At 34.9% G+C, this 23584-nt stretch overlaps 1 protein-coding gene and 1 long non-coding RNA gene across 6 annotated transcripts in view; one reads left to right on the plus strand and one right to left on the minus strand.

Moving 5' to 3' along the window:
- LARP1B (La ribonucleoprotein 1B) overlaps nt 1-23584 on the minus strand; it is a 95701-nt gene that overhangs the window by 20353 nt on the left and 51764 nt on the right. For all 5 annotated transcript variants that reach the window (XR_004230266.1, XM_031942670.1, XM_031942668.1 and 2 more), the window contains 4 exons: nt 19557-19925; nt 11840-11963; nt 7604-7815; nt 5828-5934 (listed from right to left, as the gene is read on the minus strand). Coding sequence is in view for 4 of the 5 variants with exons in the window: in XM_031942670.1 (XP_031798530.1) it covers nt 5828-5934; nt 7604-7815; nt 11840-11963; nt 19557-19925 (812 nt within the window). In the remaining variant the exon portion in view is untranslated. The remainder of the gene's footprint in view (nt 1-5827; nt 5935-7603; nt 7816-11839; nt 11964-19556; nt 19926-23584) is intronic.
- Nucleotides 12621-14197, plus strand: LOC116419940. Its single transcript, XR_004230267.1, has 3 exons — nt 12621-12662; nt 13213-13285; nt 14111-14197. It is a non-coding gene; the product is annotated as an uncharacterized LOC116419940 (long non-coding RNA).

Here is a 23584-nt window from a genome sequence, read left to right on the forward strand (position 1 = left end):
GTCAAAAAACTTTTTTTTTTTTTTTTTAAATATGAGAATACTGTTATACAGGACAGCTTTCCAGGACACAGATGCATGAGATTATAAGAGTAATGCAGATAATGTAAAAAGCAAAAGACAGCAATAAAAATGTACTTTAAAAATATATGACATAATACTGATAGATCTGTAGCCCAAAGAGATCAAAGAAAAGGACATAGCTATACAAAAATATAGCAGCTTTTTGTGGAAGCAAAGAATTGGAAATCAAGGGGATGCCCATCAAGTGAGGAATGGGTGAACAAGTTGTGGTAGGTATATGATTGTGATGGAATAGTACTGTGCTATAAGAAATGACATGCAGGATGGTTTCTGAAAAACCTGAGCTGATACAGAGTGAAGAGAGGAGACTAAAGAAAACACCATACAAAATAATAAATATTGTACAATAATCAACTGTGAATGACTTAGCAATTTTCAGCAATATAATAATCCAAGAAAATTCTGAAAGATTTATAATGAAAAATGCTATCCACCTTAAAGACTTGATAGACTTTGAATGCAGACTGAAGTACATATTTTTTAAACTTTTTTTCTTTTGAAACATGGCTAATATGGAAATGCTTTGAATGAATGCCCATGTAAAATCTATTACTAAATTATTTGCCCCTTCAATGAGAGGGTTGTGGAATGAGTAGAAGAATTTGGGACTCAAAACTTTTAAAAATGAATGTCAAAAATCTGTTGAGATATGTAATTGATTAAAAAAAAGAAAAAAAAATCATGAAACCCTGTTAATCAGAAAATTTAATTTTTAAAGACTAAAAATTGAAGCATTTTTTACTAATATATTCCTAAATATCTTAGAAGAATATTCAGATTCTTGGAATCATCCAAGTACTTAGTTCCTCCAAAAGAATACCAAAATGTATTTTCCCAGAGTTCAGTCTTTAAATGGAAAACTTGTTAAAGCCATTCTGAAAAAGCATCTGACAAGTTCTAACAACTAATCGATTGGTCAGCAGGCATTATGAAGCTGTGCTCCCAGATGGGCTAAGTGTCAAGAATACAAAGACAAAAATGATATAGACTCCTGCTCTCAATGTACTTAGATTGTGAGGAGATGCACCATGTGCACAGATATGTGAATATGATCTGTACACAAAGTATAACTGAAGTGATTTCATGAGAGAGGGGGAGTCAGCAGCAGCAATAAGATCAGAAGGGTCAGTATTATGGGCCTGGAGGGAACTAGGAATTGCTAAAGAGAGCATTGTGGGATGGGTGCTAAAATGTCATGGACGGGAAGCAGCAAGAAGGTCAGCTTATTCACAATTTCCATCTACAGAAGGAAAGGAGTGTGCAGTCTGGAGAGGCTGAAGAAGCACTTTGAAGAAAAGCCCTTTAAAAGCTGAGTCCTGTCCTGCCCTAGAAGCTAATGAAGGAAGCTCACTAGAGTTCTCTGAGCAGAGGCAGGTTTTTAAATAACTACTTATCATTATGACAGGTACTTTGTTTTAGGAGCTGAAAATATGAAATGATACAAGCCATACCATCTCCTGCAAGTCTATATTTTAGCAGAAAGGAGAAAGGGAGGGAGCGCAAGACTGAGATCAAAAGAATCTGTGTACACAAAAGTGTGATCATTTGCATCAAGACGATATGGAAGTTCATGGGGTGATAGCCTTAGGAGCTAAGTAGGATTAGCAAAGACCCTGAAAAAAAGACCTGAACCACAAAGGAAATGAGGGGCTCCAGGAGAAAAAGAGATATTTGCAATGATGGCTGATGTAGAGCAGGATGGTTTCTTCATCAACAATAGGTTAGCAGGAAAAAGCCATGTTTTGGGAGGACCAGTTTAATGAGTTCTGTTTAGAACATACATGGGAGCTAGAAATAGAGAACTGGAACTCAGAAAAAGGGCATTTTTTCATTTTTTGTTTCTTAAGGATGAACATATTTGGAGAAAGGAAGGAGTCACGAGCCAGGGATATTCCAGGGGGAGGGAGGGGAAGAGGCCAAAGGTATCAGGAGCCTTCTTGGACTATAACATGAAATAAATAAATAGATAGATGGATGAATGAATAGAGATATGAAAAATATACTCTCTCTCTTCTCTCTTGGGAAGTCTTCAAGCAAAGGCTAGATGATAACTTTTAGAGCCATTATGTGTAGATTACTTTTTTTGTGTGTGGATTGGACTGGTGGACTGCTGAGGTCCTTCTGAACTCACATATATTGTACTTTTATGAAATCTGCCTATTCCAAATTATCCTTCACACAGCTACCAAACATGTTTTTTCAACAAATCACCAGAGGTCTTTATGCCTCTAAAAGAGAATGTAAACTGCTCTTTGGCTTTGAATAGAAACTCCTCAAAACCTGACCTGTGCCTAATTACACTCTTCTTCCCTTCTACGATCTACAAAGATGGCTTCTCCTCTCCCTTATGTGTATCAATCCATCTCTGGCTTCCACACCTCTGTATGGGGCCTATCACTAAAACAGGCTGCCTCTTGGTTGCTTCTAAAGAATACTGACAAGATTCCCCAGTACATGTCACATCACCCTTGCCGATCCCTTCCCCCACTGAGTTAAATGCATTTTGTATTTACTACTTACATTTTTTTTTTAACATTTTTACTATTTATATTTTGTCTAGCTATTTAAATTCCTCCTTGAGAGTAGAGACTTTCTTTCTCTATCAATTCTCTATATCAATTAAGTGAACCTCAATCCACACAGAAAAGTTCTCACAACATACTCAACAATGCTAAGCTGAACTCAATAAGGATATTTTGAAGTCACTAATATGTATATATCTGAAAGTCACTGTTGAAAACTAAGAAAGTTCTAAGAAGTGCTTTTCTCTAACCCAGGGAAAGCAGTATAAGTACCAAAGCTAATCAGAAAGAGGAAATTATTTGTAGAAAAGGATAAGAACATGGATTATGATGAGATGTAAGAAATGGAAAACATCAATTAAAAACTAATAAAAAAAAACAAGAAGAAAAAAGGACTAGAAGGCCTTATCATCAAACACTACAAAATCTACATTATATATAAAAATTATTCAGTCCTTTTTACATTAATGCTAATGAACTTTCTTAATTTTACATATATACTAAAAAAATGTGATGATGAGTGAAGAAGAGCAACTTCCATTTAAAATAACTGTCAATAGTATAAAATATTTGGGAATCTATCTGCCAAGGGAAAGTCAGGAACTATAAGAGCAAAACTACAAAACGCTTTCCACACAAATAGTCAGATCTAAACAACTGGAAAAATATTAAGTGCTCCTGGATAGGTTGAGCAAATATAATAAAGATGACAATACTACCTAAACTAATGTATTTATTTAGTGCTATACCAATCAGACTGAAACGATTTTAATAACCTAGAAAAAAATAACAAAATTCATCTGGAAGAATAAAAGGTCAAGAATTTCAAGGTAACTCATTAGTTAAAAAAAAAAATCAAATGAAGGTAGCCTAGCTGTACCTGATCTAAAACTTTATTATAAAGCAGCGGTCACCAAAACCACTTGATTTTGGCTAAGAAATAGACTATTTGATCAGTGGAATTGGTTAGGTTCACAGGACAAAATAGTCAATAATTTTAAAAATCTTGTGTTTGACAAACCCAAAGACCCCAGCTTTTGGGATAAGAATTCATTATTTGACAAAAATTACTGGGAAAATTGGAAATTAGTATGGCAGCAACCAGGCAGTGACCCACACCTAGCACTATACCAAGATCAGGTTTAAATGGGTTCATGATCTAGGCATGAAGAATGAGCTTATAAATAAATTAGAAGAACATAGGATAGTTTACCTCTCAGACTTGTGAAGGAGGAATTTGTGACCAAATAAGAACTAGAGATCATTATTGATCACAAAATAGGAAATTTTGATTATATTAAGTTAAAAAGCTTTTGTACAAATAAAACTAATTTGGACAGGATTAAAAAGGAAGCAATAAACTGGGAAAACATTTTTACAAGCAAAAGTTTCTGATAAAGGCCTCATTTCCAAAATATATAGAGAAGTGACTTTAATTTATAAGAAAGCAAAGCCATTTTCCATTTCATAAATGGTCAAAGGATATGAACAATTTTCAGATGAAGAAATTGAAACTATTTCTTGTCGCATGAAAAGGTGCTCCAAATCATTATTGATCAGAGAAATGCACATTAAGATAACTGAGTTAACACTACACACTTGTCCAGATTGGCTAAGATGACAGGAAAAGATAACGACAAATGTTGGAGAGGATGTGGGAAAACTGAGACACTGATGTACTATTGGTAGAGTTGTGAATGGATCCAATCATTCTGGAGAACAATTTGAAACTATACTTAAAAAGTTATCAAACTGTGCATATGCTTTGATCCAACAGTGTTATTAGTGGGCTTGTATCCCAAAGAGATCTTAAAGAAAGGAAAGGGACCTGTATGTGCAAAAATGTTTGTGGCAACCTTTTTTGTAGTAACAAAATACTGGAAATTGAAGGGATGCCCATCAGTTGAAGAATGGCTGAATAAACTGTGGTATATGAATGTTATGGAATATTATTGTTCTGTAAGAAACAATCAGCAGGATGATTTCAGAAAAGCCTGGAGAAACATACATGAACTGATGCTGAATGAAATGAACAGAACCAGGAGGTCATTATACACTTCAACAACAATACTACATGATAAATTCTGATGGACATGGCTTTTTTCAACAATGAGAATCTCCAAATCAGTTCCAATTGTTCAGTAAAGAAGAGAATCATAGCTACACCCAGAGAGAGCTAACTATGGGAAATGAGTGTGGAACACAACATAATATTTCCACTCTTTCTGTTATTATTTGCTTGCATTTTTGTTTTTTCTTCTCAGGTTAATTTTTACCTTCTTTCTAAATCTGATCTTTCTTGTGCAATAAGATAACTGTATAAATATTTATACATATATTATTTTTAACATATATTTTAACATATTTAACATGTATGAGACTACCTTCTAGGGGAGGGGAAGGAGGGAAGGAGGGAAAAAGTTGAAACAGAAGTTTTTTTGCAAGGGTCAATGTAGAAAAATTACCCATGCATATGTTTTGTATATAAAAAGCTATAACAAAACAAAACAACAACAAAAAAAAAAACTCTTGCTAAGCACCAGGAATTAGAGACCTTGGTTAGATCCCCAAACCTGAATACTGAGAAAACCCCTCTCTAATACTCCTGACAGGGAGGTAGGCAGACAGCTTCCATTTAAAGATTTCACTAATGTGCCTCCTTGTCCTGGGACCCCTTCAAAACAAACAATATGACCTAGTGATACTTAGCTCATTTAAAAATGGATGATTTGTGTTAAAGTGATCCTTCTGTAAAGGAGAATCTTTATTGTTCTGAACAACATGCAAATTAAGATTAAGAACTGTTTTTTTTTTTTTTAGAAGGAAAATCTGTATTCACTTAAAAGAGGGAAAGAAGAATTTAGGTTCTAAAACCCAAATAGTAACCTATTATCATATTTACTACTGATTTCTACTTTTCGTCCTTTGTTCCTCTTTTCATAATTCTATTTTTCCAGTCTCTAGGTTCTTATATCCTAAAACATTTTCCATTCATTCATCAAATATTCACTGAATGCCTCCTACGTGCAAGATGCTGTGTTAGAAGCTGAGGGGGAAGGGAAGGTCAGGAGAGAGGGAAGGGAAGGCTTCATAATAAAAAAGAGAAAATAGTCTCTGCCCTCTTGTGGTAGCTGCCCTATCAATTTTTAAATGCTCAATCTCAGTATCTTCTGTCCCCCCATTAACAACGTGCAATCAAGAAGAACAAAAGATCCTGTAGCTACCTGACGGAGGACGTTCTTGGCCTGTGATCTCTGGAGTCCATTACCCAACCAACATGACACTCTAGAGGGGGGTTTGTACTATGCCGTGTTTTTCTCTTTCTTGGAATCTAAAAGAAAAGAAGTCAAACATTGCAATTACTTTTCAGTAGTGTGAACTTAACAAGTAAATTAAAACCCTCTGAGAGTAAACCAGGTAAAACATTTTCATACTATGGATAACACATTGTGAAATCATATGAAGTCACAAAACTCAAAACATCTCTCTCACACACATTGCAAGTCTCATAACTTAAACAAGTAGTTTTGCTCGTAGGTAAACTACCCATAGGAGTTAAGGCAGTAGGAAGCTTCATCATTTCATTATGTCCTCTTCAACTTTACTACACAAATTCAAAGAAGTAATCTCCTTCTCATCAAAAGAATCATCACTAAGGTAATTTTATTTATGAACTCCTATATCTTGATGATGCTTTGAAGGTGGCGTTTTTGAAAGCACTGAAGGATGGATTTTCAAGCTATTTTGGGGGAAGGGAGAGATACTACCAATGTCTATGCTCATCTTCTCATGACAAGGATATTCTTGATGGAAATCTTAAGAAGAGGGAGATTTTTCTAATGACTTCCTAAAACACAAGACACTTTCAGGGTTACAAAACTGAGTGAAAGGTAAAGTGGTAATTTAATTTTTTTATTTTTAAAAAAAGCATGACTTGGTAGGACAAACTGAAGCAGTGAGGTTCCTCCAGTAAGGCATTCTCCTAAGGTTGTTTAACATGTGCAGCTATAGAGATGATCCTCTGCAACCACACAGATAATTTTTTTCCAATATCTTAAATCAATAATATATCAAGTCAAATATTTGTGAACTCTAAAGGCATTTGCAACTGTCTCAGACCATGTTCTGCACAGAGTAGAAAGGAAAGCGGAATGTGCTAAAAGACAATGAGGTCTTCTCCAAAATTCTATTTGTAGATGACAATGAACTGACTGAAATCCACAGGGACCACTCAAAAGAGAACCTTCTATTAATATATGTAACACAAGTAGACAAAGCAATATGCTGAGTCTATAATATACAGTTGGACACATGTGAAGGATCAGGTGATCAGTAACAAATATACTGGACAGATAATTCAGACAGAGAATAAGTTCAGCTTAGTGTTATAAAAGAGTGTCCTGAAGACCATTTAGAAAATCATACAATGAGTTCAGGGGTCCTAATCTACTCTAAGACCCCTCCCCCCCAAATCTTGTAATAGACCTCTCCTCACAATGTAGAAATCATGAAATAGCACAATCTTTGAAGAATATAAATTATAGATGTCTAACATCACAATGGAAAGCTTAGATGCTTAGTTTAAATAAACAGTACCTTACTAATCAAGATTTGAAAAATCAAGACCATGAAAGAGATCAAGGAAATATTTAATCAGGAAAAGTGGTGAGGTGAAGCACATCCATATGAAATGAGGAATAATCAGGTCAAGTGTTATCTTGGTACCTGAAATATATTTTTAAAAAGCTCATAACAACTCATTTTAGTTCAGTGGGCAAATTCTTTGTGTAATATTAATGATCCTATGATTTCTAGAAAGAATATCATGAACAAGAATCTCATAAGACCTAATGAGAAACATGATTTAGAAGAAATATTTGCAACAGTGAGGTCACAGATGCATTTTAGTATGAATTTCTTAGGATCTAAAGTAGGCCAGAAAAATGTGTAGAAACTTTTAAAAGCACAACTAATTTTATATTCAGAGTTCTTCAATTTACCTTCACATCAATGGCTTTTGGTTCCTTCACAACAGGATAAAATCTTGGCGTTTTGTTTGGATCTTGTAATCTAGGGGTACGGGGTGTTTTGGGTGTTCTTGCAGGATGAACTCTTGGAGATTCTGGAACTGCTGTTGGCAAAGAACGAGCCATTGTTGTTGAAGACACTTCTGAAATACCAAATAATTTATGAGCCAGTTCATCAGTCAAGTCTGTAAAATAGGAAGACAATTATAAAATGTTAGCACAATTCTAAAATTTCAAATTTGATGATCATAATTTCTCTAATGAATATATAGTTTTATAAATTCTTATCCCAAACCAGCTTACCATGATGAGATACCATGATGTCATAGCTCTGCCCATGTAATTTGCTACAGACTTACTATGCATCGTGCTCCCATTCTTTTAAGTATCATATAAAGCAATGTTCAAAGAGGGATCTATAAACCTCCAGAGGACTTCTTGCATGGCACCCAAAAGTAAACCTATAAAGGGGGTAAGGGGAGAAGACTTATATTTCGCCTTCCCTGCAACAGTGTAACAGGGGCCTTGTCTTCATATATACCACTCTCATCTTTGTAATCCCTTAATCCATAGACTGCCCTTTCCTTCCATCCCCTCCCTGATTGTGGCAAGCTCCCAATCTTTTCCCTTGTTTCAGGGGTCAGCTCCTTAGGAAGAACCATGATCTAGGTTCCTAAAAGCAACTGATATTATTAGGAAAATGACTTCGTCTCCTTATCCCACTTATTTGCTAAAAATAGAAAAATGAAACAGGTTGCGATTATAGCTTGCAAAAGACTGACATAAGAAAAAGTGGAAATCTAAATAGGTGAATTTTAAAAAAACTTCTGCCTGTATGGTTTGTGATTTAAAATGACTGCCACTTCACTGTGAAGCAATAGAGCAAAATAGATAAAAATCTAACCCTTGGAACTAGAAAGACTTGTGTTCAAATTCTGCCCCTGGCTAGGATGTGCCCCTGGCTAGCACATCCTAAGTCTGTTCTGTAATTTTTTTTTTTTTTTTTTTTTTTTTTTTAATACTCTAAGCAATACTTCCCCAGAGTTCTCATCTCTACCCCAGTCCCTATTTGGGCCTGTCACAATTCAGCAAACACAATCACTCCTAAAACAATTTTGAATGATGACCAAATGATTATAAAAATGTGCACTCCCTTTGGATCAGCAGTGTCACTAGTGGGTCTGCGTCCCAAATAGATTATAAAGAAGAGAAAAGACCCACATGTGCAAAAAAGGCTCGAGGCAGCAATTTTTATAGTGGCAAGTAAGTGGAAATTGAATGGATGTCCATCAGTTGAGGAATGGCTGAATAACATCTGATGTGCAAAGGTAATAGAATACTATTATTCTATAAGAAATTATCAGCAAGATGATTTCAGAGAGGCCTGGAGAGACTTACATGACCTGATGCTGAATGAAGTGAGCAGAATGAAGAGAAAACCGTACACAGTAACAGCAAAATTTTGTGATGATCAACTTAACTCTTCTCAGCAATGCACCGATCCAAGACAACTCCAATAGCCTTGGAATGAAAAATGCCATTTGCATCCAGTGAAAGAACTATGGAGACTGAATGCAGATTGAAGCACACATAATAGTTTCATTTTTGTTTTTTCTTTCATGTGGTTTTTCCCTTTTGTTCTGCTTTTTTCTTTCACAACATGACTAATATGTAAATATATTTAAAATAACTGTTATATGGGAGGAAGAAGGTGAGGAAGGGAAAAAAATTTGGAATTCAAAAATCTTTAAACCGTGAATATCAAAAACTATCTTTACATGTAATTGGAAAAAAATAAAATACTATTAAGTGGGGGAAGTAGGGGGAGGGAAAAGACAAAAAAGAATGCATTTCTCTCATCTGTATCTTGTAATCTTTGTGAAGGATCTAGCTTTACCAGCCATGACAACCATTCAAAACAAACTGTGAAATAAATGGAACTTAGAACTAGGCCTTCAAATTACTACATAATATTAAATCAACATTTTCCAAAATAATGAAACCCATTCAATCACACAAACTCTCACTAAAAATATTAACGTTTTAAAACAAAGGTGGTTGAAATGTTATCTTCATCTCATCTTTACTTCTTGTGTATCATCACATCTTTCACAATTGCACCAGAGACTGAGGAAAGGGCATAAGCATATTCTATCACAACCATCCCCTAAAAAAAGGGCAATGAGATAAGAGAGGTGAGAGCTATTGGCACCCTACCTTGTTACACTGCTCCATAAATGCTTGTTGAATGAATTTATTACACTGCTGAGGTCCTACAGAGTAGGACCTTCTTAATATTCACCTATGTATCATTAGTGCCTGATAGACTGATCTTCAATAGTGGGTGGGATGAATGAATGATTTTAACAAGAGTGCTGTCTAGCTCACTACAATGCCTTTCTTTCAAATATGAGAATGCCCTTCGCTGGCTACCTCTTAATTTCTTCCCTCCCAGCTCCTTCTAGGTCTTATAAATTACTCAAATTTACCATTCCACTATGGTCAGAATGGCAGCATCAAAATTAGGAGGCCACAATAGAGTGACAAGGATGACAGAAAATTGTTTTTCTAGATAAAGAGTCACTGGTACACTGAGGAAGGACAAAAAAATTATGATGAGACCATGAAGTCTACCCTGATTTCCAGAGCCGCCCCCTTTTTTTTTTTTTTTTTTTTTTTTGGGTGATCCTTGCCCTACCACTGCCCCAGAGTAACAATTTCAAATTTGATGATCATAATTTCTCTAATGAATATATAGTTTTATAAATTCTTATCCCAAACCAGCTTACCATGATGAGATACCATGATGTCATAGCTCTGCCCATGTAATTTGCTACAGACTCACTATGCATCGTGCTCCCATTCTTTTAAGTATCATATAAAGCAATGTTCAAAGAGGGATCTATAAACCTCCAGGGGACTTCTTGCATGGCCCCCAAGAGTAAACCTATAAAGGGTAAGGGGAGAAGACTTATAAAAACTGATAATTTTGTGGTCACAAGACCACAAAATCACTGATCTAAAGTTAGAAAAGAAGTCAGGGGTCATTGAGTACAGCAGACATTATTCAACACACAAAGAAAATTGTGACTTGCCCAATATCAGCAGTCAATGACAGAGCTGAAAGCTGTACTAAGCCTCTGACCTACACCACCTGCCTCCAACTGGTCTATGTCTATCCGTTTAGGGAAAACCATACTCTCTACCAAAATCTTCTCTCAAGGAATGCTCTCATCATTATGACAATAACAATAAATGGTAGGGCTTACATGTTACACCTTTCCCAGGAACCTTTGCCTCAAGTGAGAGAAAGACTAGATACCAAATTTCACGCATGAAAATGTCAACCTAAGAGATCCCTTCATTTATTTAGAGCAGAAAACTTGCCCTGCAGCCTGGAAGTAACACTATGTAGGTAACCATAGCCTTTACTGACTAGAGGGTCTATTCGTGATAATTAGCACAAAAAAAGATCATATACCTGCCAGATAGGGGAGGAGGTGGGGGAAAGAAGGGGAAAATTTGCAATAAAAGGTTATTTAAGGGTCAATGTTGGAATTACCCATGCATATGCTTTGTAAATAAAAAGCTTTAATAAAAAAAATTTTTTTAATGAATAAATAAAGAAATGTGGGAAAGGGGGAAAAAAAGACATAATGATCTCAAGTTAAGAAGGCCTGAGTTCAAATCCAGACACCGAAAATTTTATCTGTGGGATTCTGTAAAAGTCACTGAATCTCTGCCAGTTTCCTCATCTATAAAATGGGGAAGATAACAGCATCTATCTTGCAGTTTTGAAGATTAAATGAGACAATAGTTGCAAAGTTTTTAACTCGGATATCTGGGGCACATAATTAATAATATATTATATATATATATATATATATATTATTATTATTATTATTATTATGCTTATTCTCTTCCTTTCCCTTCCATTCCCATTCATAAAGTTAGTCAGTTATAACTGGTGTTCCAATTTAGTAATCACTTGCCCAGGAAAATTCTGGGCATTCAGAAATATGTTTATTTAACTAAACTTATTTGTATAGTGGGCTAATTATATTTATATGACATGATTTATAAATGACTGTACTCTACAGTCTTTATAATCTAGAACCAAAAAAAAAAAAAAAAAAAAAAAAAAAAAACACCCAAGAAGGAATATCATTCAAGTCATTTAAAGTGAGGAGAAAAAACAAATTTACATACCTTGTTGAGACTGTGAGGGTCCTACAGGAACGTCTAGATTTGGCTCAAAGGGAGGTTCAGGTGCTAGGGTCTCAAATTGCTCTTTACTAATAAGATTTAGCTTCTTAAAATTTTCAACTTCTTGCTGAATTAGAATAAGGAAGCTGCATTACTACTAATTACTAAATTGGATAATAAATTCATAAAAAACAATTTGTATATAACAATTTCTAAAATGAATCTGTTAACAGAAACAGTCATAATATTTACAACAAATTCAATAAAACTGACATTTTAAATGATTGTACTTTAAATATACTACACACAGCCTGAAATAGTTACCTCAAATAATTATGTGCATTGCTGCACATCTTACATACACTTTAAAAGAGAAGATACACCAGTCAGGTATCAGCACCTACTGAGCACTAGGCTGTCCTAGGATTGTAGAGAACATTTTCTGGCATACAAATGTACACACATGAGAAGCTTACGAGAAAAGACTGTATGTGCTAAGTGCCAGCAATACAGAGAATAAACACAGAGGCAGTCTGTAAAGACAAACAAAATTTGGCAAAGAGGAAAGGGTATTACTAAAGAGTGCAGATGGCCTTACCGATTCTTTTTCCACTTCATGGCAGACAGATTCTCAAATATCAATCCCCTTTTCATTGTAAATCGGTGACCCTATTCAACCCACACCTGCCTCTTTTCCAATCTACAACTCATCTACTCTTCCACAAAATAGACCAGTGGAGCTGAATAAGGCCTTGGAGATGGTCTAGTTCAATTCTTCTTTTACAGCTAAAGAAAGGAAGCCCAGAAAAGAACTGACTTGTCCAAGGTGTGTCTCTTCATGTTGCCTAGTGCCCAAAAAACCCCTACTTTCTTGTTAACCAACCTATCTACCCTAAATTTCTTCCCTTCAACATTCTTTCCAACTTCTGGAACTCAAGAAAACTTAGCCCCCTCTAGAAGACATTGGCCATCTTCTGTAAAAACTAGATTGAGTGTTCCTTCTTTTAGTTACCACAACATAATCAGCAAGAAACTATCCCTCTTTATTGCTATAACTTTGCAATTTAATTCCATCATTCTACATTACCAAACCTTCACTGCTGTGATCCACTTGGCTTACAATGTCTCCAGACCAACCTCAAACACTTTACACCTTAGGACACAATGCTATTCCTCAAACATTCTGATTTCCCACTTCACCAGTCTTAACTCTAATGTATACCCTTCAATGTGTCTCCATCCCATACAGGGATTGCTTTACCTTAGATATTGATTGCTTTCTTATCAATGCTTATTGACTGAATAACTGACCTTCATCAATAAACCTGTTCTTCATCCATACTAATTAAGACCTTCAAACCCTCTTTCTCTCTCAGTTGTCCCAATCCACCAGCACTGCTCTGGCCTCAGTAAAGATCCAAGTCAAGACCATTTCATCTGACTCCACAGGTAAGAATCTCTGAATTCTTTAATTCTTTATCCTATCACCAATCCTAAAGCTTGAATTTACCCACACTATCCACATTTGGCATTTGCTCTGGCACTGCTGAATATAACTAAAGGGAGTCCTCATGTACATTAAAAAGACGATCTTTTCAACATAAACTTTCATTTCCAATCGCAAAGAAACCCTTTTTATTTTCCCTGAATGACTCAATTACGTGTTCCTCAGCATCTGGGGCAAATCTTTCAGCTACCTCCTACCATTCTATTCCTTACTTCTTCTCAGCAGAAGTTCTTATAACTACTTTAATGAAAATAAGAATAAGAGGATTATCTACCATGAGCTCCCTTTTCTCTCCTATTCTGCTCATCTTTGAAAAACCTCTTCTATTGTCCCCTGTTCTTTCTTTCTTTGCTACAGCAGTCTCTAAAACATGCCCAACTCCCCCATTTTTAAAGCCTTTTGCTTAGCTTTCACACTCCTTTCAAGCTATCACTATACAATTATTTTCACTTTCCCAGTCAAGTTCCCAAAAAGCTATCTCCATTTGTTATTTCCATTTTCTCATCTACCATTTACTTTCCAATCTCTTAAAGTATATGTTCCACAATTCTATACCTTAACTGAATTTGCTCCCTCTAAGGCTACAGATCTTTATGGATAAATCTATGGCCTTCCCTCTACCTTTATACTATTCCATATCTATTCCTGGATTCATCCTCCTCTAACAACTACCTCCTCATCCTTTCTCTCAGAAGTGCTATTCAATATGGACTTTGTCTTAAGTGCTCTTCTCTTTTCTATGTTCGCTTTATCTCAACACCTTTTAGGAGCCCAAAACTTAAGGGAAAATTCAACATACAACATTCAGGAGAAATAAAAGGTAAACATTAAAAACCAGTTGTAAGGGATTCAATAAAATCAAATTGTTTACTTTGTATATATGGAAATATTGAAGTGCTCATGACTGTCACCATTATTTAGGTAATTTAAAAGAGAGGCACAGGCTGAGACAAGTATGATGGAGTGATACTAAAAAAAAGTAAAAGTAAGAAAAGATAAAAAAGTAGTTATCTCAAATAAATGAGACATAAAAGGAAATACTGATAAAGAAAAAGCTAAGAGAGGAGAGGACAGGTAGTACTGGAACCTTACTCTCATTAGGAACGGTGTAAAGAAGGAACTATCTGGGGCAGCTAGGTGGTACAATGGATAGAGCACCAGCCTGTAGTCAGAAGGAACGGAGTTCAAACCTGACCTCAGATACTTAACACTTCCTGGCTGTATGACCCTGGACAAGTCACTTAACCACAAATGCCTAAGGGGGGGGGATCTAAATCTATTTATTCAATGTCATCGCAATTAAATTACTTAAAAATTATTTAATTATTAATTATTTAGAAAAAAATTACAAAAAAAGTTCATTTGGAAGACCAAAAGATCTAGAACTTAAAAGAGAAAAAAAAGATGTAAAGGAATTCAGCAGTATTCAGACTTTAACTATATTTTATATAAATTATATATACTATATATATATATATATATATATGTATAAAAAAGATAATTTTGATTATTTCTTGGATAAATAAAGCTTATGTAGCCAAGAACAGAAGGAATGAAGAAAATTGGGGAAAAAACTTTCATAGACTATTTTTCAGATAGGATGTGATTACTGGGTTTGAAGTATTACTGTGGTGCAAGAAATGATGAACTGGCTAATTTAGAAAAATATGGGAAGACTTGGACTTATGAAACAAAATGCTATCAGCTTTCAGAGAAACAGAAATAAGCATGACAGTCATATACATATATATATGTGCATGTGCATATAATTTACAGATATCTATGTATATATCCATCCTTTGTCAATTCTTTGTAACCTTCTTTAGGGTGGATAAGAGAAGGGAGAAAAATATAAAGTAAAAAGTGTACAGCAATGAACAATAAAAATGTTTTTAAAATAATGTAGTATTTGTTACATAGATTTCCGCCCCCTTTTTTTTTGCTGAGGCAATTGGGGTTAAGTGACTTTTCCAGGGTCACACAGCCAGGAAGTGTTGTGTCTGAGGTCACATTTAAACCAGGTCCTCCTGACTTCAAGGCTGATGCTCTATCCACTGCACCATCTAGCTGCCCCCATAGATTTTCTTGAAATGGAAATGCACTGTTGAATCCTCTTATGGTGTACTGTATATATGGCAATTTTTTTTGCTTTTCTCATTTTGTATTTAAGTTTAAATATTTTTAATTTTAAAAATTAATTTAAATAAAAAGCACTTGGAAGACAAATTATCAAATTATCTTCTTTTATGAAAATGATGCTCAATCCCTTTCCTAAACTCCAATCCTATGTCAACAACTGATAGCTAAAAATAATCACTTTGATGTTACCGAGACTTCTTTAAATCAGTATGTTTAAAATAGAGCTTGCTAGAACTCATTCTCTTCCCCATCCCAAACTATTCATCAAGATTACCTATTTCCATTGAGGACCAGCATCTCTCTGATCAACCCCAACCTTAGAGATTTCCCTCTTACTTTTTATAGTTTTCGGGTACTTGCAATTGTATTATCACAATATTTCTCCTATCTCTCTCCTTATTTTGATATAATCATGCCATAGTACAGGTCATCATCTCTTCCTTAGAATATTTTGGCTTCCTAATTCACCTGTCCCCCTACCTCCAGTTTCTCACCTCTCTTTTACCCTCCATATAACTGTCTAAAATTAATATTATGTCACTTGTGCTAAAAATCTCCAGTGGCTTGCAATCACATCTAGGTCAAAATAAAACTCCTCAGACAGGTATTTAAAGCCCTCTGTAATCAGGCTTTCACATACCATTACAGACTCATTTTATAGTATAGTATTCTCTTTCACACACCCAACCTAACATGCTAGCTATTTTACGAATTTGATATTCAATTTTTCCATTTTCAGCCTCCATGACTTTTCATACATTCCTCCCTCCCTCCCCCGGCTCCCAGTCATCTCTTGGTTCCCACACACACACACACTCACCTTTAATATACTCCCCTTCCTTACCTTACCTTTTTAATGCATCCTGCCATGTCCTATAAGAAGTCTTTTCTGATCACTCCCAATTATTAGAACTCTCCCTTCAATGATTATGCACTTAGCTAACAGTTTACAAGTTGCATCCTACCAAATGTATTAAGCTCATTGAGGTCAAAGACTTCTTTGCCTTTTTTAAAAATCTCTACTGCCTAGTAGGGCTTTGCACATAATAGCTATTTAATAAATAGCTGAAGTGTAAAACTAAGTAGAAGAGAGAAAAAGAATATATTCAGAAGTGAAAATGTGCAAAAACAAAACAATTACCACTTCAAATTTTTTTTTCAAAAGCTTTTTTTTTTAACTTTGTCAACTTGAAAAGATATTCCTGCGAAGTAGCATAGGAACATAAACTTGGAGAGAGAAAGCCTCAAAAGATCAACGAGTTCAATCCCAGATTTTAAAGAGTAGGAAATTTAGACAAACTGCCTAAGGTTACACAAATATCAAGTAACAAAGATGACATTCAAGCCCATATTCCCACTTTCTCCAAAGTCATTAGCAGAGGGTAACAAGGACACCATCCCCACAAAAGTGTTCTCCTAGCCTAAAAGTCCCCAGTGCCTTCTAGACAAGAGCTATTTCCTGCTAATTATCCCTCTCGTGGCTCACCTCCCTATCCTTCACAAGCACCACTGCAGACCCTATCCTGCAGGCCTCCGCTCTTATCTCTCTACCTGGTCAATCTCATGGTGGCTGTCTATGTTCATGGCTTCAGCTACCACTATTAGGCTACAGGACCCCCATATTGCATTGCTAGCAGCAATTTCTGTTCTCTACTGCTGTGTTTCCAAGAGAAAAAAAAAAAAAAAAAAGATAGAGACCTTGAAAAGATAGGGATCATTCTACATGGACACAACTAAATTGTTCACTCACTTTCAACATTTCCAAAACTGAATTTAGTATTTCCTCAGTGCTTCTCTTACAAACTCTTATTTTAATAAATCATTATATTTTCATTGTTTCTTAAGCTAAAGCCTTTGGGACTGCCTTGGAAATCTTCCTCTCTTTTAATGTTCTTTATTCAAGAAATACTGTAAATTCTTATCTCAAAGAATCTCTCAATTTACTTCTTCCTCTCTTTTCCACCCTGCTGCCATTTTAATTAAGGAATAGGTCCTTACTTCATAGCTGAATTCCTGCAATAGCTTCCCAACTGATTTCCTTTCTTCCCTTAGAACATTTACCACTACATATTAATTTTCCTAAAAACTGCATTCTGCATCTGAGCTTACCCTGAGACTTACTCAAGTCATGTCTAGTCTTCAAAACTATGCTTAAGCTGCCTCTACTATACACATACCCTGTTTTCCAAATCAAACCTCTGAACCTACTGAAGTTTTTTTTTGTGTGTCTGTTTACTGCCCATAATATATACTTTAGGAGAGTATATTCAAGTTTTTATCTTGATCCTTTCTGGGTCAAATCCTAATTCCCTCCCATTCTTCTGAGTTTCTCAAAAGTATTTAATTTTTGTATCATATCATTCAGTCCTGAGTTATTGTTGATCTTTAATTATTTCTTCTGCATATGTTTTGTCTTACCTTTTCAACTCATATGGTAATGCTCATCTTTTACCACCTGCAGAACACCTAGTATTTTGGGCTCAGATTTACTGAATAACTTACAAAATATATAGCAACAAATATAATTTTCTGAAATGTTAATACCTTATAGGTTTTTTAAATTTCTAAGTTACACCAAAATAATCAATGTGCTAGTTCTTACTACAGCAAAGAATTTCACTTTTAAACTTAATTATATTCCTAAAATTATTCCCCAATAAAGTAAATTCAGATGATTAATTTATTCAAAAAATGCTTGTTAAGTTCCAGCTATATGCAAGATGCTTTGTGATGAATATAAATATCTGTCCGTAAGAAACTTAAATTCTCACAGATGAAATGCATAAACAAATAAATCTATCATAAAGAATGTGATAAATATATAAGCTAGATATAAAATATACATATATACATACATATACACACATATAAGAGACAGGCAGGCAGACAGATATATACATGTAAAAAACAAAGTGCTATGATGCTTCAGAGGAGTGAGCTATTACTTTGAATAAGAGAATTAAAGAAGTCTTCCCCAGAAGTGGGGACTTTGAACCATGCTTTGATATTAATAAGTTAAAAAAATTTACATAAAAATAGTTTGTAAATCTTAATGTGTGCTTAAAAAATACCTATTTTGAACTTTAAACAAAACCAATTAACATTACATTTACAATTAAACTTTCCTTAATGACTTTCAACATATAGGTATCTACAAAATTCAGATATACCCTTGTGTTTTCCCCAAGTCTTTGTCCATTAGCAGCTGGACTATTTATTTTCCTTTTACAAAGTCAGTTAATAAACATACCAACCAACCTCATTTTCCTTCACTTTACATTAATATAATCAAGTCTTTCCATCACTTGATGTTACTCCTAATGTTAATTGCATTATAGTACTCTACTATAATGCAACTATAGTTGCTTCCTGCAACTAGTCATGTTTCCATAAATATATTTTAAAAGGTTTTTTTCTTTCTAAAAATGTTCTTATAGGATTACTGAATAGAAAATTTAAAAACAAGAAGACACCTTAGAGGTTTGTCATCTACTCCCAACCGCCTCATTTTATGAACAAATAAACTTAGGCTCAGAAATTTTGAGTGACTTGCTCAAGGTCACACAAATACCCAGGATTCAAATTCAGTTCTTATAATCCCAAATTCAGCAGTATTTCCACTGCAATTCATTGTTTCCCCCAAATCTAGGACAACTGGGTCAAAAAATACCTTTCTAAAGCTTACAAACTTCATAAATTCCCAATATATAGTTTGGCTGAAGCTTTTTTATAAAATGATGACTTTTTTTTTCCAAGAAAAAAGTATCTTTTCATTTTAAACTTGCTTGAAAAATTTTATATGAAAACAAGTAATTCTTTAAACATGTAACATAACTATTACTTTTCTTGCAAGACCAATATTTGCTTTAAAGAAACTGTTTTAAAATTTATTTTGGCAAAAACTCTTGATAACTATCAAAATTCACACAAAAAGTCTGATGACAAGAGGGAACCTTTAATAACAACAATGCTCCTCTTTGGAAGAAAAATACATTAATAGGAGAAAATAAGTTCTCTCTCAAACATTTACCAAAAAATTAAGAAAACACTAGATTTCATGATCAAAATAATTACCTTCATTGTTGCATGTTCATTTTCATCTTCCTCCATCCACAAATCTTGTTCATAATAATATAAACCATCATTGATAACTTTAGCAAGTTCTGATGTAATTTTTGCACGGGACACATGGTTGCCTGTACGATCTCCACCAGGATGCTTTCGCATATAAGGTGGTGTCTGAGTCACAATCAAAATCTTGTTTAAATCCTGGTCATCAATTTCATAATCTGAATCATTATCAGACCAATCAGTAAAGGTGTTTTTTCGTCCCTCTATTTGTTCCATTTCTTCATCAAACAAAAAGTCAAGCTCCTCTTGCTCTTGTTCCTCTGAAGGTTGCTGGGATTGATTTGATGCTTCTTCAGATGTGGCCATTGATTCCTGAAGAAAAATTATTTGCCCTTCACATTTAAGAACATTCAGATCCACTAAATTACAGTTTAATTCTTTAAAGTTATGCTAATAACTGAGCTACTAATACATACAATCTACTCTGAATGTCATTTTCCCATCTTACCAATTGGCTAGGAAAAGGTTGCTCTCAGACCAATCTCTCTCTCAATTCAACGAGTGCATGCACATGTGCGTGCGGGTACACACACACATACACACACCTCAAGTCCTCTAAAGAGACAGACTTACTCAAGATCACAAGACAATAAATGTGGATCATTTGCCATTGCAACCTCATACCCTTTTAAATTCAGAGAAAGATCATTCAAGATCTCCTCTAAGAAAGCTTAAAGAGTGCATCGTGGGGAATGAGGGGAGAGGGAGAAGGGGAAGGGGAAGGGCTGGTCCAGATCTGTAGTTTCACTGGTGTAGAAATATTGTGACCAAAACTTACAATCAACCATTCTGAAATGTACTAAAGGTCCTATGAGGCTAAAGGCTTGTCCTGGTCAAAGTCAGTGTAAGGTAATTAGAACTTGAACCAAAATTAGAGTACCATTCTGATGCTATCTACTAAGTGAATCAAATCATTAAAATGCTTTAGTGTTTATATGCTGAATGGAGTGCTAGGAAAACAAAGACAAAAATGAAACAGTCTCTGTCCTTGGGGAGCTTATATTCTATCGAGCAAAATAACTAGTCCATGCAGATATATATGTATAAAATAAAAAAGCCACTAAAGATTTATTATGCTTTAGGTACTGTGCTGACCACTGGCCAACAAAAAAAATATAAAGCAGTCCCTGTTCAACAGGAGCTTATAGCCTAGTGGTAGGGAACAATGTGAACACAGTAAAATAAACACAAAAATACAGGTAATTTCTAGGACAGGGCACTACACATTTGAGTTACCAAATTAAATACTGTGAGGTGGAAGTGAGAAAGCAATGGCTCAGATACAGAAAGCTGTAAACAAAGAGAAAGGGAAAAGGCACTTAAAGGAGCCAGGAAAGGAAGGCTGGCCCACTCCCCACATATCAGCAAAAATTCATGACAGTGTTACACAAAACTGAGTTCTACAACTGATTTATTCTTCCTGGATGAACATTAGAGAACTATTAGAGAAAATTAAAGAACTATTTGAACTGAAGTGTGTGCGTTTTCATCCAACAACTCGCACTTTGACTGGGAGCATCAAAGAAAAACTATCCACAAATTGGATGCCATGTAAGAAGAAGAGTAAGGTAGTTTGAAAAAAATCAGAAAAAAAAAGGTTAATGAAATGCTTTGTTTACTTACCACAAATTCCCTTAACTTCAAATATTTCCAACTAATCTATGGGGTTTTTTTAAGCTAACCTATTAAGATAACCTGATCAAATAGTCTATCCACCTAATCTATGTTTAAAGAATATTTCAAAAACACTCATATTGAATCTTATTCTCTTTCCTTCTCCCCACAAAAGAATGGACTATCAAAAATTACAGTGTGTGGAAGCTATATATCACATATTTTATATCAGAAATTATATACATAAATTATGCAGGCCTGGCTATTTTTAGAAACAAGAAATTTACAAATTTATTTTATTTCCATTTTAGATGCTAAAAAACTGCTGTTAAAATATATCTGACTTCATGACCCAATTTGGAGTTTTCTTATCAAAGATGATAGAGTGAATTGCCATTTCCTTCTTCAGCTCATTTTATAGAGGAGGAAACTGAGGCAAACAGGATCACACAGCCAGTGTCTGAGACCATATCTGAACTCCAGTCTGCCTGCACTCTTATCCATTGCACCATCTAGCTTGACTAAAAAAACAAAGATACACAAAATCATTTATTCACCCAATTTTCCCCCCATAGATAAAAATTTGCTTACTACCAATATATTCCATCTGATGTTCATTGTAAAAAGGATTTAAAAAGTGATTTACCTCTAATCCGTTTACTTCCATACTAAATACCAACCTTAAAACAGAATGCAGAAAGACATGTTAATTTAAGAATTAAAAGAGAGTGAGGCTGCCAATTTGTTTAATTACCGAGTTCAGGAAATCTCAACCTGGGCTCAATGAACTTTTTTATATTTTGGCAACTATTTCAACAGTTAGTTTCCCTGGCAGTCTTGTAATTCTAAGGAAGATTCTTCTGCAGAAAAATCATTATTTGATCAGTATTATAACAAACATATGCAAATGGTGCAATAGGCTATGATGCCCATGTCCAGGTCGACCTTTCTGTAGAATGGCATTCTATCTAGTCTCTGATGCTATTAAGATAAATATAAAATCTCAACTGCAAGAAAAATGTTTAAAATTGAGATTTCCAAAGAGTTCTAATAGGACCAAAAAACAGCTATTCTTCCTTAAAAGGTTGTTGATCCTTTATACCTTAAGAACCTTGATGTAGTCCAAATGAGACTGTGGTATGCACAGCCAGAAGGGGTCCAGTCACCAAGATCCTCAAATGATCTTGTCTAGCCCTCACATTCCAATTTCATTTCCTCATTGCTGTTAACTATCAAGCTCTTATCACACACACCCCTTTTGCTTACAAGTTTGAAACCACTCTGCAGTCACTGTCAAAAACCTTTCTACAACTTTTTACATCATTGCTCTTAAATGCCTATGATAGCTTCCTATTATCAGCAGTATGAAGCACAAAGGTTTAAGACTGCCTGATTTTTAAAGTTCTAAACAGTAACAGTAACACAGCTCTAACAATGAACTAGTTGTCAAGCATGCCAATTCAACTCTATTCTCCAGCTTCTTCACAAATGAAATGAAGAGAATTTTTATAGCTTCCGGGGTTGCTGTGAACAAAGCACTCACACACCTAACCTGGAAGGGAGCTGACTCAGCTTAGACAAGGAAACTGAGGCTCATAAAGGTAAAAACAAGATGGCAGGTAGTAAAAGGCAAACTGAGGGTTCTTATTCCAATTCTTATTCTAAATCCAGAGCTTGTTTATACTCTATCATGTCACATTATAAAATCATTCATGACCCCCTCCCTTCTTGTATATTTTTATTTCCCCCAGTTATAACATTTTTGTCTCATCTCCAGTCAGCACGGTGTCTTTACTATTTTGACCATACTTCTGCTTCCCTCCTTTTTTTTGACAAAGCAAACCTTCCATTAAAGTCTCTCACATCTATGCTTTTTCTCAACTTCTAATTTCCTTATACCCAACATATTGGTTTAACATTTCATTTTTAGTTGTTTCATCTTCCAAATTATAATGCAAATTCTTTTAAAACAGGTGACACACCCCATCCTAAAATTCTTTTGAGTTCTCACAAAATGTATGTAATGTAATACAATGCTGGTACCAATAGGGGGTGCCTATTAGATCCTAGGCTGATTTACAGTGAACACTTATCAAAAAATTTAGTTTCAGTGCCAATTTCATTAAAATTCACACTGAAGTTACTACTGGGCTTATATCCCAAAGAGATTATAAAGAAGGGAAAGGGACCTGTATGTGCACGAATGTTTGTGGCAGCACTTTTTGTAGTGGCCAGAAACTGGAAACTAAATGGATGTCCATCAGTTGGAGAATGGCTGAATAAATTTTGGTATATGAATATTATGGAATATTACTGTTCTGTAAGAAATGACCAACAGGATGATTTCAGAAAGGCCT

Source organism: Sarcophilus harrisii, chromosome 6 (genome assembly GCF_902635505.1).
Source record: "Sarcophilus harrisii chromosome 6, mSarHar1.11, whole genome shotgun sequence".
NCBI classification, from domain to species: Eukaryota; Metazoa; Chordata; class Mammalia; order Dasyuromorphia; family Dasyuridae; genus Sarcophilus; species Sarcophilus harrisii.